The sequence below is a fragment of the Peromyscus eremicus genome, chromosome 16_21 (genome assembly GCF_949786415.1).
Source record: "Peromyscus eremicus chromosome 16_21, PerEre_H2_v1, whole genome shotgun sequence".
In the NCBI taxonomy this organism is placed as follows: domain Eukaryota; kingdom Metazoa; phylum Chordata; class Mammalia; order Rodentia; family Cricetidae; genus Peromyscus; species Peromyscus eremicus.
Window position 1 is genome coordinate 7,105,485 of NC_081432.1, and position 20,264 is coordinate 7,125,748.

General features: G+C 45.4%; 2 protein-coding genes across 2 annotated transcripts in view; both read left to right on the forward strand.

Moving 5' to 3' along the window:
* Dnah8 (dynein axonemal heavy chain 8) overlaps window positions 1-20,264 on the forward strand; it is a 239,804-nt gene that overhangs the window by 3,336 nt on the left and 216,204 nt on the right. Inside the window, 10 exon segments of the mRNA XM_059282134.1 lie at window positions 1,341-1,838; window positions 2,181-2,315; window positions 3,930-4,014; window positions 5,223-5,374; window positions 8,620-8,809; window positions 9,686-9,849; window positions 13,070-13,246; window positions 16,427-16,540; window positions 16,732-16,839; window positions 19,020-19,121. Coding sequence (XP_059138117.1) covers window positions 1,383-1,838; window positions 2,181-2,315; window positions 3,930-4,014; window positions 5,223-5,374; window positions 8,620-8,809; window positions 9,686-9,849; window positions 13,070-13,246; window positions 16,427-16,540; window positions 16,732-16,839; window positions 19,020-19,121 — 1,683 coding nt within the window. The 5' untranslated portion in view covers window positions 1,341-1,382.
* On the forward strand, window positions 297-574 carry LOC131926597 (small ribosomal subunit protein uS14). The gene has a single exon (XM_059282133.1). The coding sequence runs from the start codon at window positions 322-324 to the stop codon at window positions 490-492; it is 171 nt and encodes a 56-aa protein (XP_059138116.1). The 5' UTR covers window positions 297-321; the 3' UTR covers window positions 493-574.

The following is a 20,264-nucleotide window of genomic DNA, read 5'->3' on the forward strand; positions in this document are numbered from 1 at the left end:
TACAGGTGTGCACCACCACCACCACCACCACCGTCACCGCTCGGCCCATCTGTGAGTTCGAGGCCAGCCTGGTCTACAAAGCAAGTTCCAGGAAAGGTGCAAAGCTACACAGAGAAACCCTGTCTCGAAAAACCAAAAAAAAAAAAAAAAAAGACTGTCATAATGGCATTTTTTAAATACTATCCCGAAGATGGCACAGTTTCCTAACCCCATAGCAAAATCAAGTGAGCACTTAGCCTTGAAAAAACAACATATAAATTTGTCTGCTGTCACCTTAAAAAAAAAAAAAGCCTTTCTCCTCGTTGGCCGTCCGCAGGCAAGATGGGTCACCAGCAGCTCTACTGGAGTCACCCGCGGAAGTTCGGCCAGGGTTCTCGCTCTTGCCGCGTCTGCTCTAACCGCCACGGTCTGATCCGGAAATACGGCCTGAACATGTGCCGTCAGTGTTTCCGCCAGTACGCGAAGGACATCGGCTTCATTAAGTTGGACTAAGCGACCTTGAATGGATTATTCAAGACTCTCTCCACAATGAAACAGATCATGCTAGTCTTTGTACATAAAGAATAAAAATGAAGACCTTTAAAAAAAAAAAAAAAAAAAAAAAAAAAAAAAAAAAAAAGAAAAAAAGCTGAGCGATGGTGGCGCACGCCTTTAATCCCAGCCCTCAGGAGGCAGAGGCAGGCGGATCTTTGTGAGTCCGAGGCCAGCCTGGGCTACAGAATGAGTTCCAGGAAAGGCTCCAAAGCTACAAACCCTGTCTCATAAGCCAAAAAAAAAAAAAAATCCTCTCTCTAGAACTGTTGTAACCTTAGCTTGTTCAGATAACATGGTAAAGGAGTGGATGATTTTTTTTTTTTTTCCCTGTCTAGCTTTAAGGGAAATGTCCTAGTTTATTCTCTGTTTGATAAACACCATGATCAAAAGGAACTTGGGGAAGAAAGGGTTTATTTTACGTTTTCAGGTCCCCAGTTCACCGCTGAGGGAAGTCAGGGTAGGAATTCAAGCAAAACCACAGTAAGGAACGTGAAGGAAAGCGGCTTACCGACTGCCTCTCTTGCTTGCTCCCAGCCTTCCGGTGAACTCCCTTTCTTACATTGCCCGGGCCCACCAGCCTAGGGATGGTAGCACCTACAGTAGGCTAGGCCCTCCACTATCAATTCATAATCTACAGACACGTCCACAGGCCAATCCGATGTAGGCAATTCATCAATTGAGGTTACATCTTCCCACCCAAAGTGTGTCAAATTGACAACCAAGATTAGCCATCACTGGGAGAAATAAAAACACCCAATGGTCAAGTTACCTGCACAAATCTCAATGAAAATACTTTGTAATTCTAGGTTTTGACGTCGAAGATCTACAGGAGGAAACCGCGTTGAAAGATGGAGTCTGAGGAAGACAGCTCAGTCCCACCTCCCCAGAGCGAAGAGGCTCCTTCTCCTATGGAGGAAGCCCCGCCCCCTCCAGAAGGCACTGCTCCGCCCCCTCCCGAGGAGCAGGCCCCGCCCCCCGAGGAGGGCGAGGCCCCGCCCCCTCCAGGAGATGACTCCCAGCCCCCTGCGGAAGGAGAGCCCACCCCTGGCACGGATGCCACGCCCACCACTGGACCGTCCGCTGGTCCTTCTGTGACTGACTACAGGAGTCTGATTCCCTCAGACGAGGAGATAACGCTGCCGGACGATGAGGAGGGCCAGAGCCGGGTCCGACCGAGGATCGCCCCGAGGCCTGTGCAGTCAGTGCTGTCGGATGGGCTTTCGCAGTCTTCCCGGCGGGCCTCCAAGTACCGCCGAAGTATGAGTGGCATTCCAAACCTCCAGGAGACCCTCAAAGAGAGACAGGTTTGCAGCTGACAGGGCTTGCTGGGGGAAAGTCCTGAGACTTTGCATCGTTTGAAAACACCTGTTTCTTTCTTTGGTTTTTCAAGACAGGGTTTCTCTGTGTAACAGCCCTGGTTGTTTGTAGAGCAGGCTGGCTTCGAACTCACAGAAATCCACCTGCCTCTGCTTCCTGAGGGCCACATTTTCTTCATACTTAACAATTTTATTTTCAAGACAGGGTTTCTCTGTGAAACAGTCCTGGCTGTCCTGGAACTCCCTCTGTAGACCAGGCTGGCCTTGTACTCAACAGGGATCCACCTGTCTCATACTTAACATTTTTATACATGTTTTCACCTCTTTTAGGCAAGATTCCGAGAAGCAAGGGAAAACCGGAAAATGAGAATTGACCCCTTATACAAATACATATTTGAAATTCTATCAGAAATGCTTGGGCTGGACATAGTAACTGTGGAAGAACTAATTTTGGATTGCCCATCGGTAAGCTGAAGTCTTAACCATCATTTGTTATGTTTTTGCCTTTATTTTGGGGTGTGTACTTGTGTGTGGGTGTGTAGGAGCATGGGTGTACATGGACCTCGGTGTGTTCCTCTATCACTCTCTACCCAGGAGATGTGTGTATTAAACAGGAGGCGTCATAGAGAACGACTGGATGGAACTAGGGTGTGACTTTCTAGGTCACCAAAGTTCCCATCCAGAATGGACCTTACGGTCAAGGCTGGTTTCATGTGTGGACTTGTGAGCTGTGGAATCACACAGGTTCCTGGTCAGGGTTTAATGATCTAATACACTATCTTGAAATAATCCCCCTTTCTTCCTCTTCTTCTTCCCCATCTTCTTTCTCCTTTTTTCCCTCTCTCTCTTCTCTCCTTTTTTTCTTCTTCCTCTCTCTCCTCTTCTGCTTCCCCCCCCCCCCCCCGTCTTCCTCTTCCTGCTCCTCCTTCTTCTTCTTTTTTTTTTCTTTTTTTTTCTTTTTCTTTTTTTTTTGGGGGGGGTTTTGCGAGACAGGGTTTCTCTGTGTAGCTTTGTGCCTCTCCTGGAACTCACTTGGTAGCCCAGGCTGGCCTCGAACTCACAGAGATCCGCCTGGCTCTGCCTCCCGAGTGCTGGGATTAAAGGCGTGCGCCACCACCGCCCGGCCTCTCCTTCTTCTTCTTGTGGTAGGAGGGATCTAACCCAGGACTTCATATATACACATGCTAGACAGCTACCTTGTAAGTGAGCCATGCCCCCCAACCCCACTTCATCTTGAAGTTCTTAATGTCCCTTCCTTTTCGTGTTTCCCTGAGCTGTGCACATAGATTTTGCAGGTCGTCTGGACTATCAGCAATATTACCCTAACAGTAAGAGGATTCTCTCGGACCTTTTCAGGTTGTGTTTTAATGCCTTGCCATCCTAATGACTGTTAGGGCTCCTGTGGTAAACCCGGCAACATGTCTTCCTACACGCTGTATAGAAGTCAGTTGTGCAATGACCGTCAGCTCAAGGGAGGGCCAGTTTCAGAAATAGGATTGCTCTGTCGGTCGTGTGTCCCAGCCACCATCTGTAGACCAGGTTGGCTGCGAACTCACAGAGATCTGCCTGCCTCTGCCTCTCGAGTACTGGTATTAAAGGCATGCGCCACCACTGCCCAGCTTGGTCATGGTATTTCTCACAGCAACAGAAAGCCAACTAGGACACCAAGAAATGAATTTCACCTGTCTTCCCTGCTGTCTGTATTGGAGTTAAGTCAGTTTAGCTGTTTACCCCTTTCTTGCACGTTCCTGCTTTTTGATCTATTTCCAACCCTGCCCCCACCAGCTTTCTTTAGACTTTTTATATTTGAGAGAGGATCTCTCTAAGTTGCCCGGGCTGGCCATGGATTCACTTAGTATCCCAGTCAGACCTTGAACCTATGATCCTCCTGCCTCAGCTTTCTGAGTAGCTGGGATCACAGACCTATGCCACCAGGCCCTTTAGGAAGGTCTTTCTTATTTTCTCTCTCTGAAAAGGGACAGTGATTAACTAAGGTAGGTGAAGCATGAGTACAGGAGTTATTTCATCGCACCGGAAAGCCTGTATCATTTTATTGATGCTCATTTTTCTCTTTAACAGCTCGACCCATTCAGCAATTTTTTTGAGAAAGGCGGTTGTAAGACGCTGAAATTCTTCTATCAGGAAGGAGAAGCACCAGGGCTTGGTAAGGATGTTTTCTGAGGGCCCTGGGCTCAAAGGGATCTGATTAATGTTGAAGTACAGCCTGTTTTTCCTCTTACTCGTAGAGGGTTTCCGCTCTTACAGTGAAAACTTGACCAGAAAACCATGTGTAAAAGAATAGCTTGGAGATGTGTCTCAGCTATTAAAAGCACTTGCTGCTCTCGCAAGGGGACCCGGGTTCATTTCCAGACACCATGTGGTGGCTCACAACCATCTGTAACTCCAGTTCCAGGGCACCTGATTCCCTCTGCTGGCTTCCACTGGCACTGCAGGCGGCACTTTAGGCATATATGCGGGCAAAGGCACTTGCATACGTGAAGTAAAATAAATCTTTAAAAACATTATCTTAAGAGCACTCCAGGGTCATCAGGATGGCTCATCAGGTAAAAGGCACCAGCCACTAAGCCTGGTGACTGGAGTTCAGTCTGTAGGACTCACGTGGTGGAAGGAGAGAACCAACCCCTACAGGTTGTCCTCTGACCCCCACATGCGCGTGCTTCGACACAGATGTGGGTAGACACAAAATAAGTGTAATAAAAAAAAAGTTTCATTTTCAGAACCAACAATTTGAGACATTGCTGTCATGCTTTAGGAAGAGATATCAAAGACATTCTAGCCTCTACTGGGAAATACGCTTTTCCATTAGAATTTAATTGCAGTTCCCTGGAACAGGTGGACCATTTTGTCCATATGTTTTCAGATGGCTAGAAGTAGTCATGATGCCTCTTTGGAGCCCAGTGTCTGCCCCTCGTGGTTCTGGCTCAACGTCTGTGGATGTTGCAGCTGTTAGTTGCAACATCTGGCTTTCCTATATTACTCCAAAGATAATTAACATGCAACCGGGTTACTATACCTTTGTTTCAATGATTCGGGTTGTCCTTTTACTCTCAGACCACTTTAAAAAACAAAACAAAACAAAACAAAACGAAACAACGCTGTGTGTATGTCCGTGGGTATTGCTGTGTATTCAGGTGCACCTGCATGCGTGTGTGTATGGGGTATAGGGGCCAGAGGGCAGCCTCTGGGGGCGTCCTCGGGAATGCCATCTGCCTGCTTTGAGACAGGTCCTGGCATTGGCCTACGGCTTACCAATGTAGGATAGACTGCTTGCATGGCCATTGAGCGTTCACTTGCCAGGCTGGGTCAGTTCTGTGGCCGACCGTGTGCTCAGTTCTTAGCATTTGCTTTCAGAATGTGGTCGGACTATCACCGGAGTACCCAAAGGGGCAAAAATGATGAGACTGTATGTAGACAACGCAGCTCCGGACAAGCTGAAAGGACTGTGCGTCTTCTTCGTTCGCTGTCGTAATGAGGTGGCCATTAATGCTAAAACCATTTATGAGGTATGGTTTAAAACACTGGTCACTTGTCATGTTTCCCCGGCCCCTTTATCTCCTTTTCTATAGGTAAGACGGAACTGAGTTCCAAGATAATGATGTATTTGTATACTCAAAGAAACTAAGGTATTGGCTATAATAGAGTGGAGTTATTGTCATCCTATAGATACAGCCTTTAAAAAGTTTACGTTTTGGAAAGATTTAAAAGTTTATGTGTTAGAGACAGGGTCTCATACAGCCCAGGCTGGCTTTGATATATATATCTCCAATGTCCTTGAACCCCTAACCCTCCCACCTCCACTTCTCAAGGGCTGGGATTGCAGGCATGCCTCACTGTTTTAATTTGCATAAAATGCTGGCCGGAAAACAGCTTGGGGAAGAAAGGGTTTATTTCCCTTCCACTTCCGTATTGCAGCATAGCAACCGAGGAGAGCTGAAGCAGGACCTGAAACAGAGGCCATGGAGGAGAGCTGCTTATTGGCTTGCTCCCCGCTGGCTTGCTCAGCCTGCTTTCTTACACAAGGCAGGACCATCTGCCCAGGGTGGCACAGTGGCTCGGGCCCTCCCACATCAGTTAACCAGAGAAACGACTCTCAGACATGCCCACGGGCCAATCTACCTGAGGTAGCTTCTGGGCTGAGCTTCCCTCTTCCCAGATGACTCTGGCGTATGTCGTCTTGATTAAAAAAAAAAAAAGTCTCCGGCCCTAAAGTTTATGAAAACTCAATGTCTTTTGTACGGTGTGCCCAGAATTACCTTCTGCCCATTCTTTAGGGACACATTCGATTCTGCTGCTACAGTCGTAAGTACTAGTTACTACGCCGACTCTTTGCTTAGTATTTTACATTTTTAGTCATTTTAGGAGGAGAGGGAGCTGACTTACAGTCTTGACATTGCTACCCTAGTCAGGGGCTGGGCGGTAGGATGGAAACGGCAAGTAGGGTCTTACACAGACCAGAATTTGCCTCCAAGCTGTTCCTTTGTCAAGTGGCTCCTCCTTTGTGAGAGACATGGGCGTGTCTGAATAGGGACTAAGGACACCCACTTTGCTGGAGTGTTGTGAGACCCCTGAAAGACAAACTGTTGCTCTGCTGCCTGATTTACTGTAGATTCTCAAAAGGCTTCCATCCATTCTCTTTCTTGTTCTTAGGGGGTCTTACTGCCTTCTGGAGTGGGCCTTGTAACAAATCCAACATGCTTTGGCTTCTTTCCTGGTTGTGACGATAGACGGCCCGGAGAGAGGTTGTTGTGGTGGTCAGCGATCTCCCCTGGGCCCTTGTAGGTACTTCCCTGTGTCTCTTGTGGGTGAGACACCGGCTGCCAGTTGGTGCCCTTTGTGAGACACCTGCCCTATCCCCTCTGCTTTTCTCTTTCTTTCTGAACTCTGATCGTCTTACCAGGCTGTCTTCGTGTGTGGATGAATGTTCCGTCTGTCATCAATTTCAGTCACACTCTCTTCAGTTTATCTGCAGTTCAGTCTGTCCTTCCATTCCCTTCCCTCCTCCTTTTCCCTTCCCCCCTCCCCGCTCCCTCCTTCCTATTTTTTCACCCCTCCCCTCCCCTCCTCTCCTCCCTCTTCCTTGCCTTTCCTCTTCCCACCTTCTCTCTTCCTACTGCCCTCTCCTCCCATCCCTTCTCTTCCTTTCTTTTCCTTCTGAGGATCAAATCCAGGACTTTGCATCCGCTGGCCAAGTGCTCTCCTATTCAGTTACATCTCCAGCCTCCTTTGTTTTTGAAGAGAGGGTCTCACTATGTTACCCAGGCTGGCCTTGAACACCCGGGCTCGAGAGAACCTGCCTCAGCCTCTTGAGTACCTGGGACTGCAGTTGTCTGCAGCCATAGCCTACTTATACTTTTTTTTTTTTTTTAAGTTGCAGTTATGTGTGCATGTAGTTAAAGGAAGAATAAGTTCTTTGAGCCTTGTGATGCAGGGCTGACCTCTACCCCACTCTCGCTCCCCAGAAGGAGCCCTTAAGCCTGTTAGGTGAGGGTGGAGATTTGGCTCAGAAGATACTGCTCTTAGAAAGGATCCGAGGTCAATTCTCAGCACCCACATTGGGTGGCTCAGAACTACCTGTAACTCCAGATGCCGGGGACCCGCCACCTTCTTTTCTGGCCTTTATAGTCACTGCATCCATGTGCACAAACCTAACGTACATATGCATGTACCTAAAAACATTACACAAAATTTAAAAATCTCTTTCAGAATATTCTTTAATTTACCTCCACATCGCTAAATTTAGCTAGCTCTACAGGTCTCTTTTTAACCATTTTAGGCATTATATGTGGACTTTCCTCTATAGATGAGAATTTAGTTGTTTTAAAAAAAAAATAAGACAGAAACCAGGGTCTCACTGTGTAACTCTGGCACTATGTAGATCGGGCTAGCCTCAAACTCACAGCAGCCCACCTGCCTCTGCTTCCTGAATGCTGGGATTAAAGGCGTGAGCCACCATGCCTGGCAAATTGAAATCTAAGAGCTCTCTGGCCCTTCCCTTTTTCCCTCAACCCTCCCTTCTTCTGACATGATTACGTTCCATACTGTTTAGATAAGTATTGGTTAATATCATCACTATGTAAATGTAATCACAGCAGAGGCATATAGTGGACCAGTGATTTTCAAAGTCATGGCAATCAGGAAGAAGAGAAAATGGGCATCTAGGAAGGGGGCAGGATAGGATACAGCCCGAAGATATGTCCTCAGTGGCCCATTTCCTGAATCTCCTACTCTGTACCACTTCTCCATATAACTGTCTTCTTACAAGGAATTTGTCTGTGGATTAGCTCGGAGTCTTCATGAGGCAACCCTCTCTAGAAACACATCACATACATACCCAGAGGCATGCTTCCCAAACCCGTGGCCACCTTTCAAGTTGATGACAAAGATTACCCATCATGCTTCACAAGACAGTTTTCATGAACAGGGCACCTTATGCTCGAGGGCGTCTTTATGTGACAGACTCGGTTGCCTTTCCGAGGCCTCAGCTAGGCTGCAGAGCACAGCTCCTCCCCTTGGCAGAGATTAAAGGACAGAGGAAAACATGTCCGGGGAGACCTAGTGGGAATGGGTAGAATAGGGCCAGATATAAGATTGTTGGTTTTAGACTTCTAATGTTCATAAGCACTTAACATGTTCCCAGTAGTTTACAAAATATATCAACTGTTCACTGCAGTTGAAAAATGGCTTATGATTTTTTTCCCCCAGTTCCTTAATGGACTTAACATATAACAGTTGAATACCATCCTTTCAGGATGCGCTATTTACCGTCTTGGATGCATCAAAAGGACTCTTAAAAGGGATCAAGAATATGTTGCAATACATATTTCTGCCAGCTATTCTTGCAACGAACAACTGGGGCGCTTTAAACCAGTCCAAGCAGGGTGAATCTGAGAGACATATTTTCACAGAAACCATCAACAGATATCTTTCATTTTTAGATGGTAAGTGTAAGATTTAATGTTTGGTGAACAACTCAAAATGAGACCACTAGCTGCAAGGTACGTTACTAAAAACTGAGTTTATAGAAGGAGACCTGGAGGTAAGGTGGGAAAACATGAGAACCCCTCCTTACCAGGGGCTCTGCAGGTAAAAGGATTAGGGGAATCTCTTCCTGTTCTTAGTCAAAGATTCGCCTCTAAAAAATATGTGCTTATGCTGGAGAGATGGCTCAGCAGCTAAGAGCATTTGCTGCTCTTGTAGAAGACCCAGGCTTGGTTTCCAACACCCTCACAGCAGCTCACAACCTCCTGTAACAAAAGTTTCAGATCCAGTTCCAGAGGATCCAATGTCCTCTTCTGGCCTCCATGGGTATTTCACACATGTGGTACATGTACCTATACTCAGGCACACACATACATGTACACATAAAATAAATGCTTTTAAACTGTGCTTTGTGGTAATTTCTTTAAAGTGTTATTTTATCACTTAATATTGCAAAAATATACAATTTGATTCATAAGTCAACTCACAACCTTTTTTTTTGCTTTTCTTTTTGAGACAGGGTCTCATGTAACCTTTTTTTGAAGTCCCTTTGTAGCCCAGGATGGCCTTAAACTCTTGATCTTCATGCCTCCACCTTCACAAATACTAGGGGGAAACCTCTGTGTCTGGTTTATGTGGTGTTGGGGATCAAACTGAGGGTTTTGTACATGCTAGGTGAGCACTCTACCGACTAAGCTACATTCCTACTCATAGAATTCTGTCTTTATAAAGCACTAGATCTTATACTTTTCTGTAAATATTGCCACTCGAAAGCATATCTTGATATTTAATGTATGGGCCCTTCTTTATAATGTATCTTTTTTTTTTTCTTTAAGGTGCTAGAATAAGCATTGAGGGGACGGTGATGTTAAAGAAGGTAGACACTGTCGATTTTTCCAAACTGCATACCTTTGAAGAAGTCACAGCTGCAGCTAGCAATTCGGAGATGGTACATCAGCTGGAGGAGGTGCTGATGATGTGGTACAAGCAGATCGAGCAGGTGAGGCCACTCCACTGCCCCTCGAGTTGTAGGCTTGTGGGTCCTAGGTAGGACATTTTGTCCCTGATAACTTATGCTTTGTTAATACTCCCCATGAAAGACAGAGGGGGCGGGAATGCCCCAGTGAAGAGCCATAGAGACCAACCCTACATAAGAAGTAGATCCTGGGTGATCAAATAGGTTCAGCCTAGGCTTTTTCATATCGGCATTTCAATGCCAAGTCCACCGCAGCTAAAAAACAGTATATGTCAAAATTGTTGGGGCAGTGGAGGTAGCTTATTTGTTAAAGCGCTTCCCATGTAAATGTGAGTACTTGAGTTCAATCTCCAGGACTCACATAAAAAGCTGGTGTGGTCAGGCCATGGTAGCACAGGCCTTTAATCCCAGGACTCGGGAGGCAGAGGCAGGCAGATCTGTGAGTCTGAGGCCAAGCCTGGTCTACAGAGTGAGTTCTAGGACAGCCAGGGCTACACAGAGAAACCCTGTCTCCAAAGACAAACAACAACAACAACAAAAAAGCCAGATGTGTTAACTTGCACCTGGGAAAACAGGGATGGGTGGGTCCCTGATACTTCCTGGCCAGATGGTCTAGCCTAATTGGTAAGTCCTGGGACCCAGTGAGAGACTGAGTCTCCAAACCAAGGATATGTGCCACTGGAATGACACCTGAGGTTGACTTCTAGCCTCAATTCAAATATGTGTGCACAAGGGCACGCACACCCACAAACTAATAAAGATGCAGATCTTTATAATAAGGGCAGACCCCTCATGATTTAATAACCTTCCAAAGTCCTTACCTCCAACTACTACCACACTGGATTAGGTCTCAGCATATGAGTTTGGTGGGGGGAGCATCAGCATTCAGCCGATTGCCATGCCATGAGTATCATTTTTCAAGCCCCACACCATCATTTAACATTTCCTTTTGTCCATTTCCTGTTGGCTCACGTACATGTAATTCATTCTCTTGGCTTATGTCTGGTAATCCTCTACAAAGAAATCATATTTTGGGACTGGAAAAATGACTCAGCAGTTAGGGACACTTGTTGCTCTTGCAGAGGACGTGAGTTTAGTTCTTAGCCCCCATGTAGCAGCTCACAATCATCTGTAACTCTAGTTTCAGGGGACCTGAGGCCCTTCTTTGGCTTCCATGGGCACCACATGCACATGGTTCACATATATACATGCAAGCAAACACTCATATACATAAAATACAATTAATCTTTAAAAAAGGAAGTGACCTCGGATGGCACAAGGAGCTGCTTAAAAAAGAAATCGTATTTTGTTAGATAGACTTTTCAATATTTAAATGATACTTTCCTAAATAATGGAATATTTAGGAAAGTAGAGAGGTTTATTCTTCCATTCCCTCAGTAAGTAATTTCTACTTCTGCTGTTACAAAGGACAGTAATGCATATGCAATAGCTGTCTTTGCTCAGGCTTCCTTGTGCTCAGGAGTCTCTTGGTGGAATCCCTCCGAGCATTTGAGTACAGGTCTCTTATTGGATATTATTGTGCCCTCCAAATACTGATTATTGTAGTTTTGCTTTCAGTACTGTAGTAAAACACCCTGACAAAAAAAGCAGGGCTGGGAATATATCTCATGGTAGAGTGCTTATCTAACAGATATAGAACCCTAAGTTTAGTCGGGCGGTGGTGGGCACACCTTTAACCCCAGCACTTGGGAGGCAGAGGCAGGAGGATCTCTGTGAGTTCTAGGCCAGCCTGGTCTACAAAGGGAGATCCAGGACAGGCACCAAAACTACACAGAGAAACCCTGTCTGGAAAAAACAAAACCAAACCAAACCCTAAGTTTAATTCCCAGCACCACACACACACACACACACACACACACACACACACACACACACATAAACACGCACACACATGTGGGCAAGCAAATCAGGGAGGAAAGGGTTCACTTTAGCTCACAATTCCGGACAACTGCCCACCCTTGTAGGGAAGTCAAGGTGGGAATCTGAAACATGTAGTCATGTCACATCCATAGTTAAGAGCAGAAAGGAAGAAATGCAAGCTTGCTTGTGCTCAGTCCCCCCTCGACCCTCATGTAGTCCAGGATCCCTTGCCTGGGGAATGGTGCCACCACAGTGGGCTGAGTGGGTCTTCCCACATCAGTTAAGGAATCAAGACAATCACCCACAGACATGCCCATAGGCCAACCTGATCTAGGCGATTCCTCCTTGAGTCTTAAGTGACAAAGATGACGGGCACAGCGGTTAAAGTGATTTATGTACTTCACAGAAGCACATGGAAGTTCTCATTTCTTCAAGACACTGGTTACAGCTGGGATTGTCAGATTGCCCTCATACCAAGTGTGCAACACTATCTTGATTGACTTTACACTATCCTGAATACTGACCACTAAAGTTGAGCATATTTAATGGTTGCTTAGGCTTCTTCTTTGTTGATGTGTCTGTTCAAATCGTTTAGTTTGTTTTCTTTTGGATTGCTTGGTGTTATCTCATTGAACTGCTGGACCTTACCTAATGTTTCCCAGATCTTGATTCTTTGTTGTCTCCCCCCCTGCCCCGTGTCATGTCTTTTTATTTGGTAGAGTGTGTTTAATGATATTGAAGTTTGAAATTTTAATGATTTTTATTTTGTTTTATTTTATGTGTATGAATGTTTTGCCTGCTTGTATGTATGTGTACCACATGCCTGCAGGACCCACGGCAGCCAGAAGAGGGGGGCTACAGATCGTGGTGATATTTTATCTGTGCTGAAATGTGGTGATATTGTGTCCCCCAATATATTGTGTACCCTAATAAACTTATCTGGGGTCAGAAGACAGAACAGCCACTAGATATACATAGAGACCAGAAAATGGTGGCACACATGCTTTTAATTCCTATCACTTGGGAGGCAGAGATCCATCCGGATCTCTGTGAGCATGGTGACACATGCCTTTAATCCCAGGAAGTGATGGCAGGAAGCAGAAAAGTATATAAGGTGTGAGGACCAGGAACTAGAGCTTTTTTTTAAGTTTTTAGCTTTTAGTAGCAGTTCAGCTGAGATCCATTCAATCTGAGGAAACAAGATCAGCTGAGGAATTGGCAAGGTGAGGTTAGATGTGGCTTGTTCTGATCACTCAGCATTCACCCCAGTGCCTGGCTCCGGGTTTTTTTTTTTTTTTTTTTCTTTATTAAGACCTTTTAAGATTCGTGTTAGAACAGATAGTTGTGCGATACTCATTTGCAGGTCCTTATTGAGAGTGAGCAGATGAGAAAAGAAGCTGATGATTCGGGTCCACTCACTGAGCTGGAGCACTGGAAACGTATGTCAGCCAAGTTCAACTATATCATCGAGCAGATCAAAGGGTCCAGCTGTAAGGCTGTCATAAATGTGCTCAATGTCGCACACTCCAAGCTGTTAAAGGTGAGAGGCCTTCCACCGTAAGACTTGGTGTACTTCAGAACAACTTACCAGAAAATGACCCTTATCAAACTGCTTCTTAAAAAAGTTCTGAGACATATTTTGAGTAGACACCACATATATATGCCCCGTGGAGGCCAGAATATTGGGGCCCCAGGAGCTGGAGTGACAGGCAGTTGGGAGCCACACAACCAGACTCAGAGCAACAAGCACAGTTAACTGCTAAGCCGTCTCTCCAGCCCCCACCTGGCTCACTAAATAAGCTAGCTGGCTGGCTGGCCGGCCAGCAGACCCCAGGTATTTGCCTGGCTCTGCCTCCCCAGCTCTGGGATGACACTTGATCCACCGCACCCAGCTTTTTTGACATGGGTTCTGGGGGGTCATGTTCAGGTCTTCTTGCTTTTTGCAGAGACACTAAGCTCTTGCCCAAGTCCCACAGAAATGCATCATTTTTACATGTTCGTAATTTCATACTTTTCCTAGACATTACGAAGTATACCATAGATAGTTTTAATCAGTAGTTATCCTTGCTGTGCTACAGAAAAACCAGAACAAATTCCTCCTGTCTAGCTCTATTGTGGGGCCCTTCCCAGTCTTTAGCGACCACCATTCCATCGTGTTCTGTGGCATTAGATGGTTTCTCTGTACACAGCAGTCATGTGTTTAGAAGTGTCAAACTCTGAATTGGGCTTTCTTGTATATACCACCATAATTTCCTAGCTGATGAAACAAAGATTTATTTCTCAGCTTTGACAGTCCATCTATGGAGTGCCATCCAGAGACATGATCCCTTTTATTTTGAAGGTGTTTTGGGGATTGTAAATCAATGCAGACTTGGTGTGGTAAAGACCAGCACTGGGGAGATGGCTCAGCAGTTAAGAGCACTCGCGGCTCTTGCAGAGGACCTGGCTGTACACGGGGCCTACCAGCCATCACTAACCCTAGCTGCAGGGTGTCTGACATTCTCTTGGGAGCAGCACACACGTGGTTGCATAGACATACCTGCAGACAAACACTGCACACATAAAATAAGAAAAGGATGAACCTTCTGATGATAATAATAATAACAACAACAACCACACAGAAAGACAAAAGCAAAGGTTCTGCTCAGCATGCATTGCCCCACACCTCCTTTCCACTTCTTTTCCTAGGGATCATTTTATTACTTTTTAAAGATTTATTTTTAATTTATGCAAAGGCATGTTTGGCCTGCATGTATATGTGTGTGTACCATGTGAATATCTGGTGTCTGCAGAAGTCAGGAGAGGGCATTGGGTTCCTTGGAACTGTAGTTAGAAGCAGTTGTGAGCTGTCATGTGGGTGCTGGGAATTGAACCCAGGTGTCTTACTACAGCAACCAGTGCTCTAACCACTGAGCCGTCTCTCCAGCCTCTCCCCTAGAGGTCATTCTGATTTACAGTTTAGCTGGATGCTTTCCAGGTTCTTTCCTTATTCTTTGTTTTCTTAAAAGTTTATATTTCTCTGTATGAAATGCAATAATGCTTTTTTTTGGTAATATGTGTAGACAGTAGGTATAAAACAAATGTCTTTTAATCCTATTCTCTCCCTAGCTCTACTTCCCATTCTTGAATCTGAAAGATAACCCTAATGCTCTGGTCTTCCAAATTCCCACCAGGATGCCCCGCTGCTGAGCTCTGCTTACCGTAGTGGAAGGCTTCTCTAGCCCACAGCTCCACGCTCTCCCACATACTTTCTGCACACCAGTGTGTCAGGTCGCAGAACCACATGATCAGAGTCACTGCAGTTATGACCTCATGTCTCTGACACTAGCTTCTGTCTCTCATCACTGTGAAGAAACTCTAGAATGACCAACGGAGGAAGGCTTTATCTTGGCTCATGGTTTCCAAAGTATTAGCCCATCATCGCAGGGCAGGCCTGTGGAGCTCACAGTAGCAGGAGTGTGTGACAGAGGCTTTTAATATGGTGGAGACCAGGAGATAGAGAAAATATAATGGCATCTGTGGAGACCTTTCTCTACCAGCCAGGCAGGCCACAATGCCTAAAGCTGTAGTTCTCAACCTATGGGTTGTGACCCCTGGGCATTGAGTGACCCTTTCACAGGGGTTTCCTAGGACCATCGAAAAACACAGATATCTACATTACGATTCATAACAGCAGCAAAATTATGGTTATGAAGTAGCAATGAAAATAATTTTGTGGTTGGGGGTCAGCACAACATGAGGAACTGTATTAAAGGGTCACGGTATTAGGAAGAGTGAGAACCACTGTCGTAAAGCCTCTCCACAGTCTTCAAAATAATGCTACAAGCTGAGAGCTGAGCATGGAAACATGAGCCTTTGGGCCACATTTCAGATTCAAAGTATAACAGCCTGAAAGAAAATGTTGATTTCCAACTGAGTTCATTTTGCTTTGAGTCATGTTCTAATAACGTGGCTCACTGTTGAAGACTCCGAACTATTATATAATGTCATAAGTACCCATCTTGGAAAATATCATTTTAGGTAGAAGCAGGTCCAATCCAAGCCTAGAGACAGGGCATTAATCACAAAGGAATAACTTGATTTTTAGGCAATCATTTAACGTGCTTATGACATCAAGCCTTAAGTTCCACAAGAAAAAGCTGTCAGGGGCTGGAGAGGTGGCTCAGTGGTTAAGTGCACTGACCTGCTCTTCCAAAGGACCCTAGTTTGGTTCCTGCCATCCCTATCAGGTGGCTCACAAGCACCTGTAACTCCAGCTCCAGGGGACCTGCCACCCTCTTCTGGGCTCCGCAGGTACCTGCAATCACGCACCACTCCATATACACATAATTTAAAAATAAAAGTAAACCATTTTCTTTTTTTAAAGATTTATTTATTTATGTTTATTGGCATGTTGTCTGCAAGTGCATTTGCACTTCAGAAGAGGGTTTAGGATCCCAGGGGACTACAGTTACAGACAGCTGTGAGCTGCCATGTGGGTGCTGGGAACTGAACTCAGGACCTCTGGAAGAGCAGCCAGTGCTCTTAACCACTGAGCCATCTCTCCAGCCCAAGCAAATCTTCTTCAAAAAGAAAAAAAATATATATATACCCATCACACGTCAGTATTTTTTCAATGTATGTTTGCTCAGGGAAATCAGCTTGACTTTTGTAATTAAATTGAAGCCCACCCAGATGTTAGGATTGATAATTGAGTTCTTACATGATTTTGATTCCTTAGAATTGGCGTGATTTGGATGCGAGAATCACTGACACAGCAAACGAATCAAAAGATAACGTTCGCTATTTATACACCCTGGAAAAAGTATGCCAGCCCCTCTATAACTACGACCTGGTGAGTATGCCCCTGAAGGCACAGTTCCTAGGGCCTAGGTGGATGGCTCGGAATCTAAAAAGTCAAAAAGTGTCCTTTCTAAAATTAACTTGTATAATTAAAGCATTTGGTCATGGCGTTTTACCACAGCAAGAAGGAGCAAACCAGAATAGCATGTATGCTAGAATTTACTTCTTGTGTCTCCATCTTAGGTCTCCATGGCACATGGAATACAAAACTTGATTAATGCCATCAGGATGATTCACAGCGTGTCGAGGTATTATAATACATCAGAAAGGATGACCTCTTTATTCATCAAGGTGAGCTTCTCTTACGGTTATGATTGTTGTGATTGTTGTGTGTGTATACAATGTGTGTGTAGCAGGGTGCTATGGCAGCTTGTGGAAGTCAAAGGACAACTTTGCAGGGTCTGGTTCTCCCCTTCTACCTTTACCTGTGTCCCTTGGATAGAACGCAGGTTACCTGGCTCGCGAGGCAAGGGCCTTGACTTGCCGAGCCCTCTCGCCAGCCCATCAAGGTGAGTTTCTAATGGAATTCACACACATGGTCCTGTGAAGCAGTTCATAATTCCTTCCCTTCGAGCCACGGGAGGGAGTTGGGAGGTTTGGGTACTCTCAGAGATCACGTGGGGGTAAGGGTGGGGTGGGGGTGTCAGTTGGAGTCAGTTGTACTTAATAGTAGTCATGAGTGCCTTTCTCCTATCAGAGGACAGCCCCAGGCTTTTTACTTAAAGGTAGCCGTCCCCTTCAATTTAGCCATTCCAAGTACTTTCGAGTCTACCCAGTAGATGAGGCTTCAGTTTGTTTTAAATGCTCATGTTGCATTAGTTTAATGACTTTTTAATTAGTTTAAAGACTTTTTAAAAAAAATTATCCAGGAAACATTAGAAGAGAATTAAATTAGATGTGTCACATGTCAGTTTTAAACAAGGAAATAGGGATCTAGCTACACACTGCACCCCAGGTGATCATGGGAATCCTCTCTGCCCTTTTGCTTCCTTCTTGGTACCGATGTTCCAGGTTGAGATCATTCTTGGTTCAGGATTATTAACATTTTTTTTCAACATTGTGAACCAGAACATTATGGTTGGTTTGTAATGTCAACTTGACACAAGCTAGAGTTGTCTGGACACTTAATGGAGAAATATCTCTATAGGATTGGCCTCTGGCAAGACTGTGGGGTATTTTCTTGATTATTGGTTGATGTGGGAGGGCACAGCCCACAGGGGTAGGGTGGGGTGGTGCCACCCCTGGGCTGGTGGTTCTATAAGGAAGCAGGCTGAGCAAGCCATGAGGAGCAAGCCAGTAAGCAGTACCCCTCCATGGTCTCTGTATCAGCTCCTGCCTCCTTCCCTGACTCCACTCACTGATGGACTGTGATGTGGAAATGTAAGCTGAAATAAACCCTTTCCTCCCCAAGTTGCTTTTGTCCATAGTGTTTTCTCACAGCAATAGAAACACTAGCTGAGGCGACTATTCAGACTAACAATTAAGTTTCTTTGATCACTAATGGTTTGTGATTTGCATGTAGCCTCATTTGGGGCTTTACTATTTCTTTGCTGAAAAAAAAAATAGCCTTGGGGCCAGAGAGATGGTTCAGCAGGTAAAGACATTTGCCACAGAGCCAAGTTCAAGTTGCTCTAAGTTCATTTTGTAGCACCACGACTGAAGCTGAACTCACATTGTTACCGATCTGTAAAATTTCCCAGAATGATCACCCTTTCCAAGTCTGGGTTTGGGTTTCCTTTAGACACTTCCTGCATGCCGGTGTATATGATCTTGCATGCATCATGTATTTGAAAATTCCCCCGAGTTCACTGTCTATACTGGACACCATTTCTTCCTCCCCTCTCCCTCTCCCTTTCCTCTTTCTCTGCCTTTCTCATTCTCTCTCTCTCTCTCTCTCTCCCCCGCCTCTCTGCTAAGGTCCCAGGTTTCCCAAGCTGGCCTCAAATTCTCTTATGTAGTAGAGGACATGGATGACCTTTAACCTCTGATCCCCTGCCTTCGCCTCCTGAGTGCTGGGATCACAGGTTTTAAGTGATGCTCACGGTGGAACCCAAGGCCTTGGGCATGCTAGGCATGCGTTCTACCATTGGTCTACATTCCTTCTCCTAACCATCTTATGAAGGCTACCCTTCCCTTCGTTACTTTGGACTAGATCAGGACCTAAATGGACGTGTACTAGACTGATGGAAAATGAGGTTGGCTTTGGGACTCATGGCCCCAGTGACAGAGACCTAATTGCAGTAGGTAAACGTGACTTTGGGTTTTCTTTATTTTGATTGGATTTGTGGGTTTTTTTTTTTAATTTTGTGATTTATTTACTCTATAAGCTTATTATTTATCATTCTACTTGTCACATTATTTATCATATATATTATTATTTATCATTCTACTTGTCACATTATTTATCATATGTATGTTATGTTTTTAAAAGTCATTTACCTCCAGCTACTTTGCACCTTCCTTTATTTTAGGTAACAAATCAGATGGTGACAGCGTGTAAAGCATACATTACCGACGGAGGAACAAACCACGTGTGGGACCAGGAAACACCAGCCGTCCTAAAAAAGATCCAGGTTCGTAAAAATATTTCCTTTTCATAAAGCAAAGTCCTCACCGGCCAGTTATCATATGTGAACTGATAAACCAGTTCAGTGGTGTTTACTTTGCTCATTCATGAAACATGGTTCGCTTTGAAGCAGTCTTGAGTGGAGTAGTGTGAGAATATGAAAAAGAGTTGTCATTGATACATCGCTCCGATGGGGCTAGACGGCTTGGCCGTGCAGAGTGTTGTAACTCATTTCGGAGGGCCCGAAGCCTTCACCCCTGTGGGAACCTCCTCCCCACAATTAAAAATAAAAAATAAGTCTTTTACGTGTCGCTGTGGCAGCAAGAGGAGCAGGTTAAAGTGGAGGGAGAGCTGGGGAGACAGACAGGCTCCAGCAGGGTTGTAGCGCTAGACTGTCAACGCTCACCTGTCCTACAGAGGCAGGGATGGATGCCCCACCCCAGACCCCTCTCCCTCCAAACAAAGACAAGTGTCTGTGATTAAACTGCAAAGGAGAAACAAGAAGCTGAGCCTTGTAGCCTAGAAGTGTGGAGAAATTGGGCTAAGGATGCAGCTACCTAAGCATGTGTGAATGAATCTCTGGGTCCCATCTCAGGCACCACATCCAAGGAAGCACGGAGGCACATGCCTGTACCCCCAGCGCTGGGGCGGTAGAGATGGGAGGATCGGGAATTCAAGGTCAACCTTGGCTGCACACGGAGTTTGAGGCCAGCCTGGGCTGCATGAGATCCTGTCTCAAACAACATCAATAAAAGGTAGAGAAATCGATGGCCAGAGGCAGGAAGTGTTCAGAGGACTCTTCTGCAGTTACCCAGTAAGGTTGTAAGCATCTCCGCTACCTGCATGTGGTCCAGACGGAGTTATTACCAATCATATGGACACAGATTCTTTTCCTGGTGTCAAGAGCACTAATCGACAAGGAATCGTCAAACACTGAGCCTTCAGAAGAAAGCGAGAAGAAAAACAACTCGCAGTAACTTACAAGAGAACGTGGCCTAAGGTGCCTAAGGCGACAGGAAGAAGCCTTCAGGACGACTTGGAAGTCCACACACAGCTTTTTACCTTTTGACAGCAGAACACAAGCTTTTGGAAGAAGCTTTGAAATGTGTTCAGAGAATACGCTTAAAAGGTGGTGAAGAGTAAAAAAAAA